Source organism: Haemaphysalis longicornis, unplaced genomic scaffold (genome assembly GCF_048455015.1).
Source record: "Haemaphysalis longicornis isolate Haplotype H1 unplaced genomic scaffold, Haemaphysalis longicornis Haplotype H1 scaffold_3, whole genome shotgun sequence".
NCBI lineage: Eukaryota > Metazoa > Arthropoda > Arachnida > Ixodida > Ixodidae > Haemaphysalis > Haemaphysalis longicornis.
This window is the reverse complement of record NW_027526335.1, coordinates 44,082,924-44,094,321: the sequence shown is the minus strand read 5'-3', so window position 1 is coordinate 44,094,321 and position 11,398 is coordinate 44,082,924. Positions and strand designations below refer to the sequence as shown.

Genomic DNA, 11,398 nt, shown 5'->3' with positions numbered 1-11,398 from the left:
CATGTTCGGTCTAAGTCATCTTGTCTACGAAATGCAAAGTACATGTGTCTTTAAGAAGGCACTTGACTACCAAATGAAGGTCTTTTGTGCTTCTTAGACGTCATCTCCTGGCCGGCAGTACATGGATGCAGCAGCATGTGTTGCTTTTCCCTTGTCTTTTTCACTGCCTTGATTTGTCATTTCAAAAAAACATTCAAAGTTTCACATATGCACTTCTTCCTTCGTTGAGGGTCAAAATTACCCGGATGAGAATAAGTGGGGATCTTGCCCACTGCAAAGAGATGGCGCTTTGTAGAGTCTGTGTTGGTGTAAACCTCGCACCTGCCATCGCACGCACATATCATACTGTGCAAGGGGCTAACCCCAAGACCGTAGTTGCTGGCTGTAGCATATTGCCACTTGCTCATGCAGTTTATAAGATGATAGCTTCTTCCTGTATCTGCAATTAGGGCACAAAACCACTGAATCATGCTAAAGAACTGAATTCAAGATTGAAAACAAACAGATTCCAATTCTAGTGAGGCTCGTGTTTAAATTAAGCAGCACAAACTCTTTTAAAGACATTTCTTCAACTCCTTGAATTGTTGTATGACGTCAAGTGGAGGTGGCATTCACTTTTTAATTAAGCGAGGCAGTGGTTCAAATTGGGTGCTTTGATGACTTGCAACATTCGTGGCTAACTGTGAACTATAGGCTAACTTATGACCTTTCGAGCACAGAAAGAATTAGGTGTGATTATCCCAACTAGGAGTAAGGTGACGAAATTGATGTACCCATACTCGCAAATCTTGTAACATACTTATCACTCAGTCTCTTGGCAAATCGGTTTTGTTTGCAAAAAGATGCTCCCAGACATGGCACGAATTGAAAACTACAAAGCAAAGGTGTATTGTTTTAACTCGTAAAGCTGGCCTGAAAATAAACTGCGTAAAACTAAGGGTGATATTTTGGAATGGACATTGTCGTTTTGAAGTATGTGGGCAGCACGGTGTTACTGAGTATATTGTGCTGCACACTTCTTCGGTGTCTCTTCAACCTCTGCATGTCTTGGCTAATGAACACAGTAAATTTGTTAATCAAAAAATTGGCCGCGTATCTGCTCCTTTCATTGCAAATGTCGTCAAAAGACTATAGTCTTTATCAACTTTTGCCAATTAAATGCCTCCCTTCGCTTTCCCGCTCACCTCTCATGTTGTTCCTCTTGTGTCGCGCTCCTCCCAAGGTAAAGACGCCGATGGTTTGCTTAAATCATTTTAAATTTCCCGCGTTCCACTCCTCCAAACCGGGTGTCTCGGTGCCAACGCTGCCGTACGGCGAAGACGCGCGTGAATCGAGGCGCCCTACTTCAACGTTATAGAACTGCGTTTCCCTACTCCACATGTGTTGCAAGCAGAATGTGGAACCTATCTAGTGGAACCTTTCGTAACTCTTGTCACTTGATTTCTTCAAATGCCCCCAGATGCTACATGGCACGGGCGACAGCAGGCGACGGCGGAGTGAATTTTATTTCTGCAGATGATGAAGTATTTAATTTCGCAAAAGTCGGGTAGATTTAGCTGTGACTATAGAAGACTATTGCACAGGCATTGTTTTACTTTGGCCGGGTAACTGAATCGAGTCACAGACAGACAGAGACAGACAGACATACAGACAGACCAAAATTTCTGGGTTTAAGTAGCCCAAGAAAGACTATCGTCTTTAATAGCGCGTTGTTCTTTCTTGCTTCTCCAACGTATCACTCCGAGGGGCTGTTCTGGGGCATAAGGATGCCTCTTTTACTGAACGCACATGTGTTCACATATATAAAATTATCGGGGCATCTACGCAGGCTTTATGAAGGCTATGAAGGGACTGGAAATGGCGGGGGGGGGGGGGGGGAAGGGGGGGGGGGGGGGAGAGGGCTTACATAATGACATAGCTTTTCTTTTTTTTCCTCGCGCCTTTTTGCGGGCAATAATATCGTCGTCCTCCTCCTACTTTTTGTTGTATTTTTTTCATCTGATAGCCGTCTCCATAAAAGAACAACCCCAACATAGCAAAACACGTGTTTTTGCGAGCTCGTACCTCCTACAGAAAACTTACATAACTGCAAATATAGATGAAAATGTGCAATGTTCAACACAAATTTAAACTCTTTTGCTGCGCAGCGTGACCTTGGTGGTATCCGGTTTGACGCGGAGGCAGTGCAGGCAACCATACCAACAATGGCGCTGCAGTGAGCGGTGTGAAAATGTATTGGTAGTTTTGTCCTCCATGGTTTTGTCATTGAGCCAGTGTGTTTCGAGCCTTGATACGTAAAATTATGGGGCAAATACTAAGCACATTTTTCCCAGCTTGTAAGACAAGTTAAAAACTTCTCCACCGTGCACGAACACCGTCCTTTTAGCTACCAATGTGACGCGCTCAAGAAGCTTGCACCGAAAGCTGCAGACGCAAATATGGTCATTCCGTGGGTCTCCGTCTGCGTTCCCAAGAGCTCTTGTTGTCTCAAGGAAACAAGGCACGTGTTCAGGCTTTCAAGACAAATACGGCTTCTTCACGTCCAAACGGCCGTGGGTGGGAAAGGTACGCCAGAATCGGCGATTTTGTCACCCTACAAAACCGATCAGCTGTGACTAACTTGTGCAGTGAACTGCACTAATCTCTGTATCTGTGTACGGCACACAAGACAAATACAGGAAAATAAAAAGTGGCGCTAGTCAAATACCATACAATTACAAAAAAAAAGCGTCATGTTCTTGATTTCGTTCAGAGACCAACCGCTTTTGAAAAAGACATTAACAATACCTCTTGTTAGTTTCCTCTTCTCTCGGCTGCGCGTTGCCGGACTTAGTTTGTCGCTTTTAGTTGGTGCGGATTGAGCGCTCACAGTTTTTGTGCAAAATAATCGCAGGTGTTGTGCTTTTCCGGGAAAGCAGGAAGCTCCGGCAGAATGGGCGGATCTGCGACCTCTTCATCGGACCAATGCTAGTTCAAGTCCGCAGCGTCGAAAACTCCGCCGAAAACCCCGCCGAAAATGGCAGCACTCAGCCCGTTATGTCCGAAGTTCAAGCGACTATCGTTAAAGGTAAAATAAACCTTTCTTTTCTTCCGAGCTTTTAAGGCATTGTCAGCAGTGTAAGTACAACTTAATTCTAACGTGTTTGTGTGCGTTACCAGCGGCGCTGTTGCATATAAGATGCACATCTCGTTTCGCATTCCTTCTGAGCCTGTTGCCGTTCTCAAAAACATTCACTCACTGGCAAAGACATGCAACCCAGCTGTGGAGATCACTCGCGCTTCTCCGCACCTATTGCTGGCAAACATAAATGTGCTAGGTGCACACATTGCTATAAAAAGACACACTATTTTGTGTAGTGTGCGTCTGTCACAGAGCTATGGTAGACCATCAATTAAAGTGTAACTGGAATGAAAGTATTCGTGGCGCTCTTTTGGAGGTCTTGTTGATCCTGTACCTTCTACCCGCTGCGGTGGCTCAGTAGCTAAGGCATTGTGCTGCTGAGCACAAGGACGCGGGTTCGATTCCCGGCCGCAGTGGTCGCTTTTCTGATGGAGGCAAAAAGCAAAAACGCCCGAGTGTACGAGATTTCGGAGCACGTTAAAGATCCCCAGGTGGTCAAAATTAATCCAGAGCCCTCCGCTACAGCGCGCCTCATTGCCTGCGTTAAACCCTACAATCAACGATCCTGTACATTCTGTACCTTGATTCCAATCTGTGTTTGTCCCCTGTAATTTAAAAGCACTCTCCCTTCAAGTATGTACCGGTACCAACTAGCCCAACATCGATCTATACTGGTTGAATCTGACTGATCAGGATTAATTGAGGCAGAGTGCTCCGCTATGAAGCAACTTGATCCAAATCTACCTTTGAAACGTGCAGATACGCGTCATATCAACCAGCAAAATGCACATTTTCCTTCATAGAGCAGGAATCAAAACCGCGTACCAGTAGAGTTCGCCAATAATAAATCACCCTTTAGGCTCTCACTCAGTTTAAATGGACACTGAAGTGCAAAAGCAAGTTGGCCTTTACAAGTAAATTACAACAGCGTGAATACAAACATACCACTTGCAGTAGCAGCAGAAAATATTGGAAGCATAAAAACAGGAAGTTTGCTTATTGCTTCTTCGGCTCCGCTGGGGAAAGGCGGCAAAATTTGGGACGCGATAGTCTATGTTGCTTTGATATCAGAGGGGAAGTGGGAGAGAGAGGCAGCAGGGCCCGCTTATGTTATTTATTGGTGAACAAAATTCTGTTTGTTGTTGAACAAAAGCCGAAAAAATACAAGAGGTATGTATGATCTTTCACCTTAAACAAAATGCTATACAGCATTTAGTGTCCTCTTAAAGGCGCTGATCCATTTTTCCAGCAGCCAAGCATGATAACTGCGCTGCTAGCCGTCTTTTTTAGCGAGTTTAAATCCGTCTTATTCACCAGCAAATTTTTTCTTGCTCTGCACAAAAGAAAGCTCAATGATCGTTGCGCTTGCTAGAAAAACGACTTGAGCTGCTGCTTGTGCCCTTCCTTTGCAGCTGTCAGCGGTCACCGTCGAAAACTGGATGTGACGAAGGACTACACAGAGCGCAACTTTGTGACACCGGTTCGTGTGATGAGTGAATATTTGTTGAAGCCAAGGTAACATTGCTGGATGTGCACATTCTGTCTGGGGATATTGAGGGGAAATATGCAGTTGTGAGCTTTACTGGAAAGAACATGGATGTTGCTGACTGTCCGTGCCACTTAGTAGTGCTTACTGATACTAATCGGTGCAGTAACAACACCAACAAAAAGAAGTATGCAAGTTATTGAATCTATGAAATGCAATGAGGAGCTCTACTGGTGATTGTAATTATAAAGCACTGCGGTAAATTGGCATTGACGAAGACAAAAAACAGCGAACACAAAGATGTGTGCATCTTGTGTTCTGCTGTTTTTCGTCTTCGTCAATGTCGATTTCGCGCAGTGTTTTATAATTAGTAATGTACCAACTAGCCCAGAAGCAAGCTCTCATTGTCTACTGGTGAGTTACAAATATCAGGCAACTTTAAAACACTTCAAACATTTCAGCTACTTTTCTTCGTTTCTTCAAAATCTATTGGTTCATAAATGTGTGGAATTGCATCAAAATGAACTTAGAGAAACATTTTTAATGTTTTTTTATCATATATCGGTTTCAGAAGGGAGTTCTAGATAGTAAATAAAAATGTCTTTGGTGTGCGCAAAACTTCACTGCTATTGTCTCAGAAATTTTTGAAGATACGCCTAGTTCTGAATATAGAAATACCAAAAAACGGGCGTGCAATACGCACTTCCAAAAAATAGCAAACGTTAGTGCAAAAATGAAAATGCTTGCCTGAAATATGTTTCAGGGACAATAAATTAGCCATAAAGCCCTGTAGTTGGCTTGCTAGGTAATAAATAAGTTAGGCGCATATTGCAGCAATGCTCAGAAAACTATCGTATCTATCCACAAAAAAAAGCAAAACAGGCAGGGAGAATGGGAAACTAATCAATGAGCTTGCTGCCAAGGAGCTTCTGGGCTGTTTTGGCCTATTATCGCTATCCATATTTAACTTTACGTACATACATACAAGTTTTATTTTTCAGAAAATTATCAGAGCTGGGTGGTCTTTTGTGGTTTTTTAAAAAGCTTCATAGTATTAGAAAATATAAAGATTACAGTTTTGTGACTACCACTGTTTTGTCTATTATTCCTCCAAAAAATGACGAATTATCTCTAATTATCTTGGTAGCTAATTGATTTACTCAAAAATTAATTCCATATTTGAAATCAGTGGGAAAAAAGCAGCAAGATTGATAAGTACTTGAAATTCAAAGGAAGCTGTTCTAAAAGCAGTGTCCCCCATTGCCTGGGGGATCAACGTAGGTAGGGTGAAAAGTAGATAACTGCAAATGGAAATAGATGTGGAGATTGTGCAGTGCTTTCATCAGCACAGCCGTGCATTCTTACTGCTTTTCTATGATGCATGTATGTATTCTCATGAACCTGGGAACGTCTTTTCATACATTCATGTGTTTTTAAAGTGAATTCTTAGGAGAATTCCTTTTGCTTTTTTGCACCTGCATAGTATCTTTTCCCATCTGAGTTTGTGAACAAGAGAAGTGTTGAATAGGCCTGTGTTTTTAGCAGTTTTTTTTTTTTAACGTCACCACTCTGTCTTTATGTTATGGGTTGACTGGTTTTAGCCATATAACTTTTTTGCACCCTGTGCAGGTTTCTGGTTATTAATTAAAGGAAATAAACTTGTCATCCTCGCAGCTGGCAATTCAAATTAAAATGGCAAAATTCATGAAAGGTGCCGTGGGGGAAGGAGTTGTTGGGTGTAATTGTCCAAGCTGCTATTTGAAAAAAGCATTGCTGGGGTATTCATTGAAGGTGCTTATTTGTCAAGACAGAAAATTTAGTCCGCATCTGTAGAGTACATAGAATGCTTATATGACCCATTCTGTGACCCACCCCCTTCCCCCCTCAGTTAATAAAAAGATGAAATTTGCTGTACTTGCGCTTTTGGCAAGCTCTAAAGTTGGACACAAAATTATCAGTGAACAAGCAGAGTTAAAAAAAAAGAAAAGTCAGCGTATATTTTGTTCAGTGGAAACCTACCACAGCTGCAATGCACTGCCAACTACAAGACAAGTTTGCTTAGCCAACTAGAATAACTGTGCCTTAGCTTCACCAGTTACACTCCTTCTACTTCTTTCTTAGAATATTTCCTGGACAGATAAGGGAAGCTGTAACCCTGTTGTTTAAAAAAATTGGATCATTGTAATTATAAAAACAGCGTAATGAAGGGCGGGGACAGCAGCACTGTCGTTTGTGCCCTTCTTTGTCTTGTCTTGTCGTCTTCGCGCATTTTCATAATTATGCTACACTGACTGGCTCAAGCTTCCACCGTGACTCGTCATGCTTGATGTTCATTGCGACCTGCCCGTCAATTTACGTTCCCTTGTGTGCTTGTTGTCCAGTGACTTTGAGGGCTTGCGCAAGATCCAGCGGAGAAGCCCTTACGAGGATGAGCCACCCATCACTGTATATCTGCGTCGGGATGTGGAGGCCAAGTAAGCAAATGCGAGTGCTGATGTCTGCTCTTCTTTTGTTCTCTCTTAGTTAAGTGAGGAAAAAAGAGACCCTTAAAGGCCAGCTGCACTCAAATTTCACCTCGACCAAATTTATTTTTAATGTGTAGTAAGTACCACCAAATCAACTGGGACATGAGTGGTAGTCCCCTGAAATGCCTCGTCAATCAGTTGGAAGTGTTTAAAAACACTCCGCCGCAGACCACGCTGCACCTGCCGGCGGATTGCGTCAACAGCCATGACGTGCCTGTGACGCTGCAGGCGACAGGGGCTTCTTCCTCTGGCCAGCCACGCAGGTGGATAACCGGTCGAGCTCTGCTTTGAACGCTTCACCCATTTTCTGCCCCGTGCACGCGTAGAGCTTGCGCGCAGGCTTGCTCCCGAGCTGCTGATCATCCGGCCGCTTGCTTGCCGGCTGCATAATCATTTTAATGGCTGTGCTCTCCTTCATTTCGGTTTCAAAATTGCCAATTTTTGCTGACTGCATGTGGCGTCTGCGCGCGTATTTCAGCTGTTGTATTTTGCAACTTGCTTTCTTTTTCAGCAGACTATACAGAAATAGTGTTTTCAAGAGGTCGAAATTTTGAGTGCAGTTGGCCTTTAATGATTGACTTCTAGGCTTGAGCACACATAGGTGGATGTAGAATGACTCTATTTACCATGGAGCATAATTGAAGCGGGGTGCAGACACTGAAGGTTTAGCACTGTAACATTCTAGGGTGCTTTGGGGTAAGGAGGGGGAGGGGGAGCTATTACCCCCCTCCCTCCTGTGCTCACCAGTGTAAGTACACAAGTTTTATCGTAGTAATTTACCTTGTTTAATCAGTGAAAACAGCTGATCTCTCACTTGGAATTGTCTATTGAGCAGCATTGGGGTAAAGCTACAGAGCCGAAGCCTTCTTGGCGCCTTGTTCTCGTTGCTGACTCGAGTTCTCTCCAACGTGTTTCTGGGCTTAGCTGTACAGCTTGCCTTCCTTGCTCAGGGCTTTGGAAGTGTGGGGATCGTACGACGCCTTGCAGAAGGAGCACGAACGGAGACGCAAGGAGGAGCAGAAGTATCGAGAGAGTGAGTCTTCTCCTGTTATGCACTTGCGGGGAGGAGCTAAGCCTGTTTGGTTAAGAAGTGGGCGTGCACTGCATCATTGTGTGCTAGTTCTCGCAGTTTTGTTGCGGCTGATTTGGCTGGTTGAGCAGTTCCCAGTCTACATTAAAACATACAAGGGTCGTGGCTGATGTTAAGGCTCTTAAAACAGCTTCCTTTGATTTTTAAGTGAACTCTGGGAAACTTGTTAATCTTGCTGCTTTTTTCCCGCTGATTTCAAATATGGCATTATTTTTTGAGTACGTCAATTAATTACCAAGATATTTAGACATAATTGGCCGCTTTTAGAGGAACAATAAACAAAACAGTGCTAATCATAAAACTGTAATCTTTATATTTTCCAATACTATGAAGCCTGGTGAGTGCAATGAGCGAGTGTTTTTTTGATGCACCGCTTGGAACTAATTTTACAGCTCATTAAACTGTGGTGGCACCAGTGGCAAGGAACCATTTCAAATGCCCATTTCAAACACCAAAGTTCAATGAGCTGTAAAATTAGTTCCAAGTGGAGCATCAAAAAAACCGGTTCTCTTATTGCACTCACCACGGTTCATAATATTCGAAAATATAAAGATTACAGTTTTATGACCAGCACTGTTTTGTATATTGTTCCTCCAGAAATGACTAATTATGTCTAAATATCTTGGTTATTAATTGACGTACTCAAAAAATAATGCCATATTTGAAATTAGTGGAAAAAGAGCAGGAAGACGAACAAGTTTCTCAGAGTTTACTTAAAAATTAAAAGAAATTGTTTTAATATATCCTCCCCTAAAGGGGTGCTGAAGGGGAGTAGTTAAGAGTATTATGTGTGACTGCATTGTGCAGTTGAGCATATAAAGTTTATAACTTCACTATTTGGTGGATGTCTAGAGTTTTAGTTGATCCTTAGTAGGCGTAAAAAGAAAAACACCTGGCACCAATAGTGGGCGCTGCAGTATACTGCTACAGTGATGTCACACTGGTTGGCAATGTGTCTTCAGGCTATCTTGGAATTTAAAGTTTTTAATTTTTACCCATTTCATGGTGAATTTTGTTTTTTTGCCTGTTCACGCACTGGCTACATGGGTTAACCATGCTAGCAATCCGCTTAATTTAGGTCTCTCTGCAAGCTGGCCTTTCAAGTTTTAGGTTTATTTCTAAATAAACTATACAAGCTTGCAAGGGAATCAGTTTCACAGAAGGAGGTCCAGATGTAAAAACTGTCAACGTTATGTCATCATGGCCAACATCAGCAAATTGGTGGAGAGGATGATGGCAATGGCGCTTTTAAAGAAACATTTTTTTGGGAAAAATATGTAAAATGGCCAAATAAACCTCATAGCCTGGTGTATGCAATCTTCGATTTAATTTGGCGAGTTAATTAGAATACTTATGAATAATTTCAATGTCCCTTTAGTGCCGTAGTGTACACATGCTGTGCTAAGTAGCGAGCTTTTCCATACTGACAATATGCCTTGGAACTCCTTTCAGACATGTCCAATGTCAAGAGCATTCTGAAAGAGTATCAACGTGCTGAAAGGGCCAGTCAAGAGGCCAAGGTGAGGCCACAATCTTCTTTTTCGTGCCAGGGACTACGTGCTCTCTGTTGTTGGCCAAAAGCTGTTGAGAGGTGTTGTCCTTTAGGCACATTATACTTTGACTCCCACTTGCACCTTTCTAGAAAGCATTGTAAAATTATGATGCAAAGCAATCACACTTATTCAGCTCCCTTTTTTTTATATAGTTCAGGGACTACTTCAGCAGCAGTACACTTTCTCGCTGCTTGTTGGGGTACAGACAGTTAGTGTACCTGAACCGATGTCTTGTGAGTTTGCAACGTACCAGATGCTGTGTGCTATAATACCATGCTGCTGTGCTGGCACGGGGAAATTTTGCAGCTCAAAGCTCTTTAAAGGATGCTGTCAGGAAGTTGCATTGTAGTTGATTGACTAGCTGATTGACTAGCTGAAGCTGTAGTTGATTGACCGTACGACGGAGACGCGCATGAATCGAGGCGCCCCACTTAAACGTTTATAGAACCATGTTGTCCTTCTCTATGTGTGTTTCAAGCGGGATGTGGAACCTATCTAGTAGGACTTTTCTTGACAATTGCCGTTTCATTTCTTAAAATGCGGCCAGAAGCTATAGTGGTGCGGGCGACAGCAGGCAGCAAAGTGATTTTTTTTTCTGCTCGCAAATATCAAGCATCCCTGAATTTTTTATGAAGGAGCACTGCGAATATCCCTTGTGTATTGATTTTCTGCCTCATATTTGCGTAATGTTTTGTTCTTGTTCAACAATATTGACAAGTATGAACATTGCCACCGGACTTGGATGTTTAGATTTGGCTGGGGGTATTTAAGACTATTGTCCAGCTTTTTTTTCCCTTTGGCTGGGTGGCTGAATCGAGTTACAGACAGACAGACATACAGACAGCCAAAATTTCTGCATTTAAGTAGCCCAAAAATACTATCATCTTTAAAAAATCTTGTCTCCTCATGTATCGCATGTCACAAGCTGTATGTTTCGAGCTGAAGGCCGAGTGCAGGACGGGGGACATGCAAGTTGTGTGATGTCGAGAGGCACACATTTTGAAATGGTGCTGGAGCAATGACCACGAAAAAGGGGGCTTATTTGGTGGAAACAGTCATCCTACAAGTCCTTCTTAGAGAACACGACAATCTTGGGGCAAAAATCACAATTCATTCTCGTATGGAAGCAAATGTATTGTCGGCTAGTATCAAGAAGTATCTCGCAGTGCATTGTGCTTTATTTGACCAGTGTTGTAGTGAGGTGGTCTCTAAAAATGTGGATGTTTTCTTAGCAAGCAGTTTTACTGATAGCAGCATGCGTGCGTTGGCTTAAGGGGGGGGGGCACTACTCTTAAAACAGCTTCCTGTAATTGTTAAGTAAAATCTGTGAAACTTGTCAGTCTTGCTGCTTAGAGTGCCCATTTCAAACACTGAAGTTTAATGAGCCGTAAAATTAGTTCCAAGCGGTGCATCGAAAAAACCGATTCTCTTACTGCACTCAACAGGATTCATAGTATTGGAAAATATAAAGATTACAGTTTTATGGCGAACACTGTTTTGTCGGTTGTTCCTCCAAAAATGCTAATTATCTCTAATTATCTTGGTAACTAATTGACTGACTAGAAAAATAATGGCTTATTTGAAATCAGTGGAAATCAAGCAGCAAGACTGACAAGTTTCACG

General features: G+C 42.6%; 1 protein-coding gene across 1 annotated transcript in view; it reads left to right on the top strand.

Moving 5' to 3' along the window:
* Positions 1-2,237: 2,237 nt before the first annotated feature.
* The window catches only part of Znt49b (solute carrier family 30 member 9), a 35,810-nt gene continuing 26,649 nt past the window's right edge, over positions 2,238-11,398 (top strand). The window contains exons 1-6 of the mRNA XM_077703009.1: positions 2,238-2,565; positions 2,894-3,067; positions 4,534-4,636; positions 6,989-7,081; positions 8,083-8,165; positions 9,675-9,742. Coding sequence (XP_077559135.1) covers positions 2,439-2,565; positions 2,894-3,067; positions 4,534-4,636; positions 6,989-7,081; positions 8,083-8,165; positions 9,675-9,742 — 648 coding nt within the window. The 5' untranslated portion in view covers positions 2,238-2,438. The remainder of the gene's footprint in view (positions 2,566-2,893; positions 3,068-4,533; positions 4,637-6,988; positions 7,082-8,082; positions 8,166-9,674; positions 9,743-11,398) is intronic.